Genomic DNA, 16,491 nt, shown 5'->3' with positions numbered 1-16,491 from the left:
TCTGTTTTGCTGAACAATTGCAGAATCCTTCCCAGACACAGTTTTCTTCACCTTTTCTGATGGATTTTTTTCAGGTTTTCCATATTTCTTCACTGCTGGCATCCAGGCAGTATACTTGCTAACCAGTAACTGAATTTAACCCCTCCCGCCACCAAAAAAAAAAAAACAGTTTCAATAGCACACCTTTTTTCTCAGTTTCTGTTTTCTGAAGTTAAGTTGTTGATCAATGTGCAGCCATCTTGGAAGTCCAAAATGAATGATAACTGTTAAGAAAGAAATCACATATGTATAACGCATAACAAAGAAAAATGTTTGTACTGGTTTGGTTTCTTTTCCATAAAACTACACGTGTACCAATATTACTGTGCAGTGTTTGAACTTAATAAAGGTATTTAAAACACAAAAGCATTAGCAGGATTAATAGAAAAAAACAATATACAGCAATGGAGAGAATGAAAAGTCAACAAGATCTGTGTTACTAGCAGTTAGGACAGGACTGGGCAGGAAATAGTACATGGGGTTTTCATCTTCTACCTGCCATCAGTGTCTATATTTCCACATAACAGAGAGGAAGGGATAAGGACATCTTTCGGAAGTGGCTAATGTATAATTTCAGTGTACATGCAACCTTTAGAAGAACTCAGCAAAACTCCTCACCAAAAAACTACCAGGTCACAAGACTAACATGGTCAATAAACATCAAAGACTGCCTTGTGCAATGGAGAGGGCTTCTTTAGTGGTAACACCAGTGTGGCAACAGATGCCCTGGATAAATTCATGGAAATGGAAAGCTCAAGACTGGCAATGGCATAAGCAATACTAAGTTCAAAATTCACTGGTGTGTATTAATCAGATAGCTGAGTCTAGTCTAAGTAGAAGGTGAGCAGAGTAACGGCATTTTATAAACACCATGTCAACTGGGTTGGTGAAAGCATTTGAAATTCTCTTCCCATTTCAGCTGAATGTTTCTTTCACAGGACAAATCCTAGTGTTCTGGTTCTGTAGAATACAGACCACAGATGCAAGATACTGATGGAGCCTTTGTAATGTGCTACAGCTGATACAAGTAGGATCTGTGAGAAAGAAATTACTTGTCACTGGATTTCACTGTCAGAATTACACCAGTGGCACAGTTTTCACATACACCATCTGAAATCCTGGTAATCATACTGATGCTACAGTTACTATTTTCACAAGTTATGATAGCTAGCTAGCCCACTGATGTAAACATTTAAATTCTACATGTAACTGTATCACTTCTGTTTTGTAGTTAATTCACTCCAGCCACCATCTTACAAAGAATCTTTCCAACAAGGTACCAAAGGCAAATCAATAAACTGAAATGTACTAATATGTTGGCTGGATGCATTAGTAGGTGTTATAGTGTGGCATAGTACAGGATTTTAAACTCAGTCATGCATGTTAAGAAATGTGATACATTTATCAGCATAATTTAAGAAACGATGTTAAAATTCAGGTACAGAAGGAACTACAAAGCATCTGAATCTGAACTGACTTTATACTTTACAGGCTCTTTGAGGGATCATTCTGACTGGTCAAAACAATGATTCAGTGTCATGGAACTCACAGAAATGGAATTTTACAGTACCGAAAGAGCAGCGGATATACACTTGAACCTGCCAGGCTAACCTTAGCAAACAGCAGTTAAACTTCCATATGTAACCCTGGTTGAATCACTCAATATAGATTTCCATGTGGAGGCTCTATACAGATGGCACACTGAAGTAATACACTTACACATGTAGTAGTTGGATTACTCAGGGACACAATTTTTCATATGTAGCATTGGCTGACTAATTCACTAATGCACATTTGTACATGTGACAAAAATTGGAGGACTCATTCATTGATGCACTACATTTCCTTGGTTGGATCACTTGCTGACACAGATTTCCATATGTGACACTAACAACTCACAGATATAGTATTTTTACAAATGTGGCACTGCTTGACTCTCTCAGTGATGTAAATTTCCATATACGGCACTAGCTGGATGGCTCACAGATATAGTAGTTCTCCTCCGTATGTGGTACTGGTTAGATAGCTCATCAAAACAGTTGGTTTCCACACGCAGTTCTGGTGGGATAGATCATCAATGTAGTAGATTTCCATTTGTGACACTGATCAGGTAAATACATTTTCATATATGAATTGTTTGTATGGTGCACTTAAGTAGATTTCCTGTTGGACAGCTCACAGATAGAGATTTTCAAATATGGCAGTGGCTGGACCATTTTCCAGTGTTATACATATCTATATGTGGTACTAGTTGCACTAAATAACTTGCAACACTGGTTAGGTGCTGGCTCAAAATATACTTTTGTACATCTGATGATGTACAACAGGATCAGAGGAGAACAAACTACATTTTCACATCTGGCCATATTTGACCAGCTTAGTGGTCTAGACATTGAGTTCCATAAGATATTAGTTACATACCTTACTGGTGCTCATAGTCTTTCACAAAAGATATCACCATATGGACGTGTATTTGTACACCTTGTAAATGAAGTTTCCAACCCATAATCAAACTGATGGCTAAACTGCATGAAAAAGAAAACAAAAACAAGACACAATAAGATTGTGGCAGATCAAAATATGTGGAGGGCCTGAATAGTAATATGGAATGAACAGATGAAGACATAACAAATAGAAATACAAATATACAAGTTTTCCAGGGAAAAGAAATATCTGAAAATTTGCACAACACAGGAACAGAATATCCTCTTACATGTATGCTGCAGATGATGCCTGATAACATACCAGCAACCTTGAAGAAAATTTTCCATACAATGTTAGCAGGTTGCGAAACACAGCTTAACAGCAGTGACCTCACAACAGCTACAAGGTTCTCAGAGAAGTTCATCTGGTTAAACATTCTAACCTGGAAGGAGCTACTTACTGGTTCATAAATTATAAAACTCAAATTCCTACACAAAACCAACATCAACTACAAACATTTGCAATCTTTTGACTCAGAAAACTAGGCGGTGGACACGTGACCAGTTAGTCCCTGTGATGAGACTCACACCTGGAAAACCATACCTCACACTGACACCTGCTCAGTATAACAATGTGTTCATGGCCAAAGAGTGCATGGAACATAGGATTTTTTCCAGTTGTCTGTTTTGTTGGCATCACAAAGGGAATCTGTAGATACGGCAGGATTAGCACCTTTAGTTCAGACAGTAAACTATTGTCAATTGTTTACTGCAATACCTGTGACTTTTTGTTGACAATGAAATATCAGTCGTACTGTGAATGACTGCTGGTGACACAATCTTAGCATGATACTTGCCTTCTCACACATAAGCACTACAACCTTTCAAGCCACACTTTACCTGTAATGCTGACAAAAGTAACAATCTGATTAGTATCAGTGTACAAATGTGGGGAATGCAAATCAAGATCAAGACGCATATTTACTTGATAAAACTGTATTTTACAGACATTTGTACAATTTGTTACAAAACTGTATAGTACTAAAATTTTTTTAAATCAATTTTTTGGTCAAAAAATATTTAAATCATTGTGTGCAATTATCATGTATTTAAAAAGTCTCATGTTAGTGATTTGCAATGATTACTTTAATAAAGTCTTACTGTCTCAACATAAGACATGGCTTACGATAAATATATTAGTAAATAAATATTCTGAGAACATATTTCCATAAATGAAATGTGCTGCCATATCATACACAGAATATACATAGATTATTTCTAGCCTTTAAAAACATTACAAAACGGTAATAAAGAGAGAACCCGATGGGAATATTACAAAACATTTTACACCAGATTTTTATACAAACCTTTAAGTGCTACAAAACCTTACAATAGTGCCTCAAGAGTCGTACAAAATGGCATTGTTGCATAAGTACACAGAAGCGTTAAAAGGCAATCAGCTTACAAGAGTTTTTGAATGTGTCAAGTACTGCAAATTTGTTATACAGCACTATACACATACAAACACTAAGAAAATCATCAGCAGTAACAACACTGAAGAACAAGGCATTTTAGGTCAGTTGGATACATGTGCTTAAACGACATATTGTTTTGTGACTGCATCAAAAGCACATATTCACATTAACCCAATCTTACAAAAAGATGCACTTAAAAAGCTTGTTAAGAATGTGCACAATTCTGAATGTCACACATTACAGGGCTACTGGCCCAAAAGTAATACCCCTGAGTGTGACGATGGCAGGTCATCTCTATTGCATGGGCAGCTGCTTGGGAAGATAAGTTCCCTAGGCTCCCTTGCTCCCCATAAAGAAAAGAAATTTTAATGATTCCTGTTTGGCTTCTTGTCTGAATGATCCCATCTGCTGGTCCTATACAACATCTGGCAGTGGTGAAGTGTCCCAAAACTTACTGCAAGGATTTCTTGCAGGTACAGAATTCTAACTGTATTGGGCCAAAAGAAATATTGATGATCTAAATGCCAGGGGACTGAACATCACTCTTGGAAGTATACGTCACAGTCTGTCTATTAACCCACTTTTGCAGAAAGTCTTCCACCCAAACAGTACACATGTTTACAGGACAACCCAAAGAATGTCAGCAACTCCAAAGGAACTGAAGATGGATGGGAAGCAATGAAGCCAGGTTCTCAAAAGATAAAAGACTGGTATGTAAAAGTTAAATACAGCTTACTGAAATGTGGATACTATCACAATATATTTTGGGCATACTTAAAAGAATTAACAAGAATTTTATCTTTTGGGCATACTTAAAAGAATTAACAAGAATTTTTGTATTACACAGTTTAACAGATTCGGTACTAAGCCACAATAGTATCCAAATGTGAAACCTGCCTGCTGTTGACTTTATAAGTGCAGTCTCAGACTGAGAAAAATAATGAAGCAAATGTCAGTGTACTACCCCCCTCCCCCATCATCTGTGTATTAGATATGCAGGTCAGCTTCAGTAGCATTTTTGATGTACTTCTGCATATTATGGGCAGCCAAAATATGGGTTTCTGGAAGTCATTTTTAGCCAAATATCTTTTTGTTTTCTGTGTTTCTACTAAAAATGACATTTAGTGATGTGGCTGAGTACTATCTCATATATAAGATATGATGACACAGAATTAACCCAAAAAAGGGAAGTGGTGACACAGAATTAAATCCAACTCTAGAAGCCTAACGATGGCAGAAAGATGTGAAAAATATAAGCATGCATGGAAACAGTAATTTTAATGCATTTAAATAACCATAACACTAACCACAACACTTTAGAATGAAATAACGCATACGGACACAGGAAAGCTACAAATTACAGGGTGACCCCAAGAATTATGAAAGACAAAACTACTAAAATGTAACCATGAACTGCAGTACACACACAGAATCAGACTGCAAACAATCATGTCTAACCTGAGTTAAAGTACCATGTGATCTCCTAAGTCAGTTTACCTGGACAGGTTGTCTGTAATAGAACATTCATTATGCTACATTATTAAAACCAGGTTGTTTAAACACAACTGAGTTGAAATGGAAGCTATATATTAATCATAATGACAAATTTGTATGAAGGTCCATCACTGGTAACCTTTAGGACTTACACAGCAGATTTTGTGACACCTAGCATATCAAATTTTCCCAGGATGCCAAGCATCCTTCTCTACCCATAGAGCAGCATGCATCACTAACCCCTCACTTCTGAAGTTAGTATGAAGTTGAGGAGAATGGAAGAAAGACAGCAGGGAAGACAAAGGCAGAGGCGACACATTTCAGATACAGCCCTAGCTAATCCTTTACTCTCATGAGAAGTGTGAAGGCGGAGGGGACAGTATCTGCACTTATTTCCTGAAGACTGATAAGCAAGTATGACTCTTGGGGACTCCTGATCCCCAGACAGTCTACCCACTGAACTGCAACTCCAATCCTAGGGTGCACAAATCTCTGCTAACTACAGCCTAAGGTATCTGCAGATGGAATGGCTTCCTTGTGTGAAGGTTTGCCACAACTAGCCATTAGGCAATGTAGGAACAACAGGCTTCTGATAAATTAATTGAATATGAAAGGAGGTCTGAACACTGAGACCAATGAACTTAAAGTATTACTGAACCCAAGGCAAACTTCACAATGGCTAACATACGATTCATCCAAACAGTATGCACCTGTGGGCAGTCAGAACAGCCAAAATACAATCAAATTTGTTGAGAAAAGGAGTAAACATTGCAAGCAGCATGAGGTGGGACTAACTTCTACCATAAAGTTGGATAAAACAAAAAATATTCACTGAGAAACAAAGTTTCTGAAGGAAATGAAAAACTAATAAAGGCATGAGAAATAAAAAATATATCACATACTTCGGCAACACAGTAGCACAGCTGTTAGAACTTTTGACTCACACTGCTTGGTTCTTAGCTGGGGTGCCATCTGTATGGATTCTGTACATCGACCTTGTACCTGTGTAGGTTTTTCAGTGGGTGGCCTAGTTTCCTCCTGCATTTTAAAGACACACCAGCAGGTGAACTGACAATCCCCCAGATTGTCCACAGGGGTGGGTGGTGGGCCATGCACACACATCCTGCATTGAGCTAATGCACCATTCAAGATTAGTTTTACTGCCATGCATTCAAATGAGTGTTAGGATAAGCTCCAGATCTCATGCAACGTTGAACTGGATTAAGAAGGTTGCTAGAGAATGAATAAATATTTCATACTTATTGATATGATATAGCAAACATCACAAAACACTCATGATATTGAAAAATGTATCCAAGGAACTATTTCTTCCAAATTAGGATCAGCATGGTACAGACGAACAGTAGAATGAAGGACAAATGCAGCAATACAAGAAGGGGAAAGTGCATGGCAACTTGGGAAAGTTTTATCTGTCTACAAGTCCTAAAACCTGAGGTGCAAGTCCTACAGGTTACCAAAAACAAACCTCTTATTATCAGATCAGTACATACCAGGGTGTGCATTTTGTAACATGCATGCTCTCAAGAAGGTAAAGTCCCCAGCTATAGCTTTTGCATCACATAACTGTACTGGTGAAAACCATTGGTGTATCACATCCTAGGGGGACGGTTTTCATGGAACCCCAGCACACACTACTAAACAAGGCTGAAATCAAACCGTTTCTTGAGTCACCAGTGGATGACAAATGGATATAAATAAACATCTTTGCAGATACTGAATATAAAACCTTAAAAGGGTAGGTGCATTTGAGGTGGCTGTCACAATTATGAAAAGGAACTTCAGTAAATATAACATTCTGGATTTGAGATGTAGACATAATAAAAACACTGGTTATGGCTGGTTTCTGGTAAGCTCTGGGGGTCACAGAATTTTTTTCTTGGCATCATTGTGTTTAATTATTTACCTGAGGCCAATACCATTCATTAGAAAAGTCCAGGTTGCAGTTCAACAGTACTTCGGCCACTGGTATGTAATGGGGTATGCCAAGGTTTTCAGACAAGATCTCAGTAAGAATCACTGTAAAAACTTAGTCATCCAAACTTGGTCAAGGTATATTTCCTCAATGGTGTACTTGTACTACATTAGCTTCCTCATCCAGGATCACTGAAATTCAGAGAAAGAGCAGGGTAAAATTATGCACTTTAAAAAATGTTAGTTTGCTCATCTTCTGCATTTGTTCAGTCCGTAATTAGTGTATATAATGAGGACCAATGGGAAATTAAGTGCCCCTTGTGGAGGGGAGTGCAGAAGGCTTGCCCACATCCCCCAGCAACAAAGCACTTACTTTCTGTAATTTTGCTTAGCTTTGTTTGGTTGATTTTTTTTTTAAATTAATGCTGGTTTACCTTTTGTGGTAATAATGGGTCTAAGTTCACTGTGTAGTATTTTGTTATGACATAGAGGACCCACCCACTTCTTAGCTGAAGCTAACAAAGACAAGATAACAAAAACATACACAGAACAGTATGTCACAACACTGCACTGTTTTGTTTGGTTTACAGAACAGTATGCACCAGAGGGACTTAATCTGATGGAGGAAAAGGTGACCCTAGTCAGAAAGTGAAAGGGGTGATGGACAACTCCAGTTTGACAAGGGCAGGAGTTGGAGTCCCACACTGAACAGGTAGAATAAAAAGTAATTTAGTTACATTTAATCAAACACCATAAGAAGTGCTGCACTCATTAAATCTGTTGTCATGAAACTGTGCTGTTTAAAACTAATGAACACACTGTCATGAGTTGCCATATTCAAAGATGGCTCCCCATTTAAGAGTTAATATCTCTCCAAAGGATAACAGAAACCTGAATATTGCTTAAATGTATTGAACAGGGTCATGCACTAGTGGATGCTGTTCAGTAAGAAATTTTACACATATACACATATGTATATATATATATATATATATATATATATATATATATATATATATATATATATATCTGTATGCCCTGGATATGTACAACAGAACTGTACATCATGGAAGGCTTTTAAACAACTACATATGAAATAAAACTTGTGCAAGTTGGCAAAATATTACTTAATGAACACTGCTGTACAAAATTGCAAGACAACAATATACAACCCAAAAAACTGGTTACACCTAGCAAAAGGTAGTGTGGCAGTGTGTTTCAGTATGCATGTGTGTGTGTGTGTATGTGTATATATATATATATATATATATATATATATATATATATATATATATATATACATACAAACAAGAGTTAACAATGGAGGTGTTAATGAAAGTATGAGGTTTCAAAATGACGGGTGGGACAGAGGTATCAGTTAAACATCTGATATGTCTGCCCTCCCTGAACCAGGCAGAATGCAATTCTGTGACTTCACAGCATTTAAGTCTAAATGACTACTTTTAAAACATTAAACATTAAGTAAAACAAAAAATGTTGTCAATATGACATTCCAATGTACAGGTAGACATTGCTTTCAAAATGATGCATCTGAATAGAAAAGAAGACTTTGGGTTGAGAGAGTTAATGGTGGATAGCTTTCAACCGGTGCTCAATATTCTGCTTGTGCAACTCATGTAACTGGCATCTCACTACCCGTCAGCTACGAAACACCTGAATAGGACAGGAAGCAGCCAGAGGTGTTTTCCTATAACTGATTAGTTTCCTTACGAATAGCCTAGCATGAAAATGATGTCACTTAAACAAGCAAACAGGAAATAAAAGAAGCAAGAGAGGGAGGCCTTTTTTTGGTTTTTCTCCATATTACCACTATTGTGTGTTTGTGAAAGCTAAAAAACAAAACAAAACAAAACAAAGAAGTAGTAAAAAATAAACAAAAAAAATGGGCAGGGATTAAATCTCTGCATAATTACGGACCCATACCACAGCTAATTACTAGTGGGGCAAACTGGGTGCAAAAAGAGGTACCAAGTAACTTTATCCTGCAAAACTGCCATTTACCTAACCTAAATGCTGCTACCAGTGAAGCAATCTCTTCATACTACACAGTTACTATGTAGATAATGGTTATCAGCTGCTAAAACTGAAAACTGCAGTTACCACTGATGTTAGTAGAAGACCATGCAGCATTCACATGGTACAGTTAGAAGTGTACACATGATGGCATGACATGCCATTACAGTTGCCTTTAGAACTACATGAACCACAACTTTAGACTGTCAAGGGCTATGCAGTCTCAATTTCTTTACTACTTGTACTTATTCACTGTGGTTCTAGTACCTTTTGGCTGCCAGTACTCCCTAAACATATGGTTATCAGCTGCTAAACAGTTACCACTGATGTTAGTAGAAGACCCTGCAGCATTCACATGGTACAGAAGTGTACACATGATGGCATGACATGCCATTACAGTTGCCTTTAGAACTACATGAACCACAACTTTAGACTGTCAAGGGCTATGCAGTCTCAATTTCTTTACTACTTGTACTTATTCACTGTGGTTCTAGTACCTTTTGGCTGCCCAGTGCTCCCTAAACACAGGTATATACAGAAGCCCCTTTTCCCAATCTGCCTTCACCAGGCGTGTATTGTGTAGTTTCCTTATCACTGTCAGTCAGCTATATTTAATATCTTTATGACATAATTCTGCCATTATACAGCCACTGTCACTGGCAGATTACCCTGAATGGTGGTGTGGCAGTGTGCTACCAATCTGTGCATCTCTAGCATTCACAGTTCTACCCTCCTTCTCACACAGCTTTTAATGACTATTACTGAAGTTCAGATGGGGTCTGGTGATTTTGAGTGCGATGGTACATTTGGGCACAGAAAGAATAGTGCTGTTTAGTCAGTTTTTAAGTCCTCTGCACCAGCAAATTCCTTCTGTGTACGGAGCCTCTGCTGGTTTTTAAAGAAGCTGCTATGATTTCATACAGCGTGATCACATTTGCTGACCCAGTGCTGTATCCTGATCAGGAGAGCTAAAAGGCTCAGACCCTATGGGGGAAAAGAAAGAAAGAAAATATGGCATTATAACAATTCCTGGCAATCACTGAGAGACACTTCAGTGCAACATTTAAGACAATCTCCTAAACATGTAAGCGATTTATTAGTCTTGGCAATGCCTTAAAGTGTTTCTTCACATTTTTATTTGCTTACCTTTTTGCACTATGGCATGTGGTACTCATTATGCCATTATTCATTTTCCCTGCCAAGAGTATAAACATACATTCTATGTTTTATAATACAATCCTTTATAAAATATTTTTTTTCTGATGCTGACACCACAGGAGCTTTCGTTAACCTTTGCTGAACTTTATCCCCCAGTGATGTTAATGCAGGGACAGTGTGGGAATGCATAGACCACATAAAAAAGACTGACACAGGGAAAATGCATCATGGCACTGAGGTTACTAAGCACGCTGAGTAATATACAAACTCCAGAGGAACAGTTTCTAACTGTTATAATGAATTCTTGAACTCTCTAAAATCATGGCCTATGAACGCTTGATGTGTACAAGCCTTTATCATAAGCATACAGTTCCTTTGGGTATTGGCACACACCAGCAATATTCTGGTGTATTTGTGGTAAAAAGGGCTGTTTGGCCAATAACCTAGTAGCCACCCATGAACCTACAGACCTAGAGATAATGGTATAAACTGAAAGGTTGGGATAGGCAAAGCAGGTCTTCTAAAGAATACTCATCCATCAGTATACACTAAGAATGTCACATCCTTTGCCCAGAAGCCTCTTTTGACTGTATTTTACTACATAATGAGGCTTAGCATGAAGGGAAGGATTATAATATGGACTTTCAGGGTATTTAACACTTAATCATGTTTTTGTACCCAGCATTAACAAGTCAGGCACAGCATACATATTTCAAGTTTTATTTAAAAAATTGTCCATATTTGAATCCTATAACTGGAATGTTCAGGCTACTACTTAAAATGTTGACCATGAATGGAACAGTATTAAAGCATTACTAAACAGGGACACTACCTTGGATATAACTATCTACTCCTATGAGGTTAGGTCTCCTCCATCTGTGGTGAGAAGTAACACCAGCTGATCGACGTGTGTGGAGCAAGGATTTGGGCATTAACAACAAAATCAAAGGAGCATGAGCAGACTCCAAAAATTCTAATTAGGATAGCCATAGAACACAAAATGGGAGAAAAATGAAAAAAGAAGATATGCCTTACCATAACGTTCCATCTGAGTTGTTGATCTTCTTCCAGTCATCACTGATGGGTTTGGTTCCGAGCCCTTGGAATTGTCGGCCTTATACCAAGCTTGTGTGCACCAAAAAACTCTTGAGCTAAGCTGCCACCCACAATGCCCTTTGCTCAGTTACCTCAGATCGAGTTTGCATGCAACATATAGACAAAGAATAAGTCAGAGGCCATCTCTGCGCAAAACTCCTAATACACCACAAAGACCCAGAAGATCTGCCAGGAACCTTAGGAGGGGGTCGGTGGGAGGGTGTGATGACTGGAAGAAGATCAACAACTCAGATGGAATGTTATGGTAAGACATAACTTCTTTACCTGAAGTTGTTAATCTTCTTCCTATTCATCACTGATGGGACCGAGTCCCCAGCTATTTGGAGAACCTGGATGGCCCTTATGGAATAACATTCCTGAGAACCATTGAACCAAAGGCCATTCTTCCCCGGGAGATCAGATCCAATTTGTAATGCTTGATAACAGTGTGGGGCTTAGCCCAAATGGCAGCTGCACAAATGTCATCCATGGAGGCCCTCGAGTGGAAGGCAACATATGCTGCAATAGCCCTAGTTGAGTGGGCTTTGATTTGGCCAGGCTTAGATCCCTCCATAAGTGAATATGGAAGGCAATGCAATCCCTGAGCCATTTAGACAAAGTAACCTTTGATACTGCACCTCCCATTCTAGGGTCCGCAAAGGAAATGAAAAGCTGTTCTGACTTGCGAAAAGATTTAGTTCTGCCAGATAAAAGCGTAATTGTTTATGAACATCCAGGGAATGTAGGCAGTATTCTCTTTTGTTAAGAATAACTTGGGAAAAACACAGGGAGCTCAATGGACTGGTTAATTGAAAAATCAGAAACCACTTTGGGAAGAAAGGATGGGTTAGTTCAAAGTGATACTCTGTCCTTATGAAAGATTAGATAAGGGCTCTTGATACATAATGCTTGTAATTCAGAAATTCGTCTTGCTGAAGTTACAACCACCAGGAATGAGGTTTTCTATGACAAGAATTTTATATCACATGTGGCAGCCGGCTCAAATGGGGGCAGAGAGAGAGCCTGCAAAACCCAGGACAAATTCCATGCCTCCGCCAACTGTCTGATGGGATGCCTGCAGTGAAAAATACCCTTGAGGAAGGTCTTGCAAAGACGACAGGAGATAAGTGGTACTCCTTCAGACCCATTATGGAAGTTGGAAACAGCTGCTAGATGGATTCGAATGGTAGAAGCCGAGGCCCCTTTGTTGAACAGCTTGGCCAAATAATGAAGAATAGTGGCTACAGGGGTTGAGAACGGGTCTAGCTTCTGATTACGTGACAAAATAGAGATTTTTTTCCATTTATCCCTGTAAAGTTTCCTAGTAGATGGTTTATGAGAAGCCAAAATAATATCCCGGGCAGGTGAAGAGAGGGTTTCCTGCCTGGCAGCTAATGGAAGTGGAGAAACAAAGCAGTCAGCTTGAGGGTGGACAGATTCGGGAGAGTCAGCTCTTGTGGGTGAGAAATGAGGTCCTGATGACTCTCTAGGATCCAAGGAGGTTGTAACAGATGAGGTCGAGGGAAGGGAAACCACACTTGACGAGGCCAGAATGGAGCGATGAGGATCACTTTGCTTCTCAACCGAATAGCTTTCTGTAGAACCAGGGGAATCAGAGGAATTGGAGGGTAAGTATAAAGGAGACCCGTGGGCCAATCCTGGACTAGAGCGTCTCTGTGACTCCCCGAGAGGGGAAAAGAGGGCAAAGTAGCTGCTGCATTTTGTATTTGAAGTTGAGGCAAAAAGGTCGCAGCATGGCTGGCCCCAGCGGCTGAAATTTTCTGTTGCCACACTCGGGTTGAGAGACTACTCGTGAGGATGAAGGATGCATCTGCTCAGTCTGTCTACAATCACGTTGGAGCTCCCCGGGATATGCGTTGCTATCAGGAAGCAGTTGGAAGCTATCGCCCACTGCCAGATTCTCATGGCTTTGTGAAAAAGGGGGTAAGATTTGGTCCCTCCCTGTTTATGTACAAGACCACGGACATGTTGCCCGACTGGACAGCAATATTTACGGATGGAAGGAGCGGATGAAAAGCTTGCAACACCAACAGCACCGCTCTTAACTCCAGGACATTGATATGCAAATTGACCTCTACATCGGACCACGTGCCATGGACTGACTTTCCCTGGAAGTGGCCCCCCTACCCCATCAGGGAAGCATCTGTGGTCACCATGGCACTGGGCTGTGGAACCTGGAAGGGATGACACCAAAGACTTTCATTTGTACCCATCCACCAGAGGAGATCTTGTTTGCAAATATTGGTGATGAGAATCTTTGAGCTCAGAGGGTGAAGGCTGGGTATCCACTGGGCCTGAAGGAGCCATTGTAATAATCTCATGTGTAGTCTGGCTAAGGGAACTATGGGGATGGCCGCAGCCATATATCCCAAAGCTTGAAGGATTTCCCTTGCAGACACTTTGCTTCAACAGAGTATCACCTGAACTTGTGCCCTTAGTCTCTGGAGCCTACCCCTATGAATTCCAGTTGTTGTGATGGTTGAAGGTTTGATTTCTCACAATGTATGGTGATGTCTAATGACTCCACTAGAGTTAGTGTATAGCGGAGGGCCCTGACCAGAAGATGCTTGGTAGGGGTGTAGAGGAGCCAATCGTCTAGGTATGGAAACAATAACCAAAAGTGATCATCAAAGCACAACGGCACCAGTAAATGCAGGAAAATGCGATGTAAGGCGAAACAATGAAGCCACGGAGGGAGATTCAAACCAAAAGTTTATTCTGCTATAACATTAACGTTGACACAATTTGTTGTCACAATACGTTTTCATTTAAAGTTACTTCGTCAGATGTGGGCGTGCAATACCTTGACAATAAATCAGTGTAGAAGGTAGGTAATTCTCCAAAATGTATGTTTATTTTGCAGTATCAAAGGTTTCAGGAACCATAGTCTCCCAAGTATGAGACAAGGGTATCAGCTATATAATTACATTTCTATAGTGCTGAGTCATCCTTGTGAGCACTGTCTGCATGCAAATGAGGTGTTACATCATGAGGTATGGAAACACCTGGAATCCCTGAAGTCTCAGATGAGCTGTTACCACTGCCAGACATTTCGTGAACACTCTGGGGGCCATCGAGAGACCAAAAGGCAGGGCTCTGAATTGGTAGTGATTGGCTCCCAACCAGAAGCAAAGGAGAATCCTGGAGTGCTTGTCCATCTTGATATGGAAATACGCATCCCGGAGATCTAATGAGCACATCCATACACCCTCCCGCAGAAAGGGGAGGATGGATTGAATTGTGACCATTTGGAACTTGGTCTGAGCTACCAATTTGTTCAGTTGGCTGAGATCCAGAATGAGCCTCCAGTCCCCTGTCTTCTTTGGCACCAAAAAGAATCGTGAGTACAACCCTGATCCGCACTGATCTGAGGGGACCTGTTGGATGGCTCGTTTTTGAAATAGCTTTCAAATTTTGGAAGCAGACTCCTCCCTTTGACTGGGTGGAACATTGGGAAGGGATTTCGGAGGTCTTGGATAGGATATTAGTGGAATATGGTTGCCTCTGGTAATGATTCTCTGCACCCACTGATCATTCGTAATGGAAAGTCAGGCAGCTTGGTGCAAAGAGAAAAGTGCCCCAACTGCTCCCAGAGGAAAACAATTGGGCAGCGCTTCAGGAGCACTTATATGGTTTACCTGAGAAGGAATCTCTGGAGCCCTGGTTCTGGGGACCCCCTCTTCCCTGAAAGGGACATCTTCCATTATTAGAACCACCTCTGCCTCTGGAGGAATCCTCACCATGTGCGTCTCGGAAAGGACCTTGAGACTTCTTGTGCCACATCTTTCCGGTCCTCTGATTCCTGGAGAAGGAACTCTGAGGTTTGGAAAAGTGTAGGCCAACGGCAGACAAGGTCTTCCCATCTTGCTCGCACCTGGCTAATATATCCTTTACCTTAGCACCAAACAGAGCCGAATGCTCGATAGGGGCATTTAGAAAGGAAGACTTGAAGGAGTCCGCGAGGTCACAGATGCGCATCCAGGTGTGATGTCTCATGACTATGCCTGCACCCACAGCTCTAGCTGCCCTTTGGTTGCATGTGACAGCAACCTCATGGATGAATTAGATATAGATTCTAGCGTGGCGAGTTGGGAAGCAACTTTATCTCGTGCTCCATCTGATACTTGACTCGTGAGGGTTCTGGAGTGTTCGGAGATAAGATCTCTCTGAAGCCTCGTAAAATGTGCCAGAAAGTTCAGTGACCTCACTGCGAAGGTCGCTGATGCAAAGACTCGCTTCCCTAACCTGTCCACTGCCTGGGACTCTCTGTTGGGTGGGTGAACAGCAGGACTCTCTTCTGCAAGGTCTTTTTTTGTGGCAGCCGCCACCACCATAGCGTCCACTGGAAAACCTCTGGACCAATGGGGTTGATCCTCTGGGGGGAAAGTACTTTGTCTGATCTCCTGGGGATGGCCTCAATGGAGTTGGGGTTCTTCAAAGCCCATTGCATGATGAGTTTAACCAACTCATCGGTGGCTGGAGGGGGGTCACCCAAGAAGTAGAGGGCCAAGAGCGAAAGGCTTGATGAATACGGACTCCTCTGAGGAAGAGTTTGAGGACTTCCAGTCACCACTCTCTTTCCATGATGTCCCTGAAGGAGACATCATCAGAGGGTGACCGTGGGGACCCTTCCCCATCATCGTAGTCCATATCCTCTCTGAGGGACTTCTCTGGGAAGTCTGTGTGTTTTCTCTTACACACCCGTTTCTGAGGAGGTTCTTCAGTGGGAACATCCGAGGAAGACTCGGAAAGGGAAATGCCCTGGACAGGGGTTTCTTGGGCCTTGTGCTCTCAGAGTCCTGGGGGGTGGTCTTTGACAG

At 40.6% G+C, this 16,491-nt stretch overlaps 1 protein-coding gene across 2 annotated transcripts in view; it reads right to left on the bottom strand.

Annotated features, from left to right (window-relative positions):
- Positions 1 to 8,626: 8,626 nt before the first annotated feature.
- The window catches only part of ZNRF3 (zinc and ring finger 3), a 931,882-nt gene continuing 924,017 nt past the window's right edge, over positions 8,627 to 16,491 (bottom strand). For both annotated transcript variants that reach the window (XM_044068463.1, XM_044068465.1), the window contains exon 9: positions 8,627 to 10,381. In XM_044068463.1, coding sequence (XP_043924398.1) covers positions 10,326 to 10,381 — 56 coding nt within the window. In that variant the 3' untranslated portion in view covers positions 8,627 to 10,325. The remainder of the gene's footprint in view (positions 10,382 to 16,491) is intronic.

The sequence above is a fragment of the Protopterus annectens genome, chromosome 4.part0, assembly GCF_019279795.1.
Source record: "Protopterus annectens isolate FY-2018-M chromosome 4.part0, PAN1.0, whole genome shotgun sequence".
NCBI lineage: Eukaryota > Metazoa > Chordata > Ceratodontiformes > Protopteridae > Protopterus > Protopterus annectens.
The sequence above is the reverse complement of the archived record's forward strand: the minus strand, read 5'-3'. Positions and strand labels throughout refer to the sequence as shown.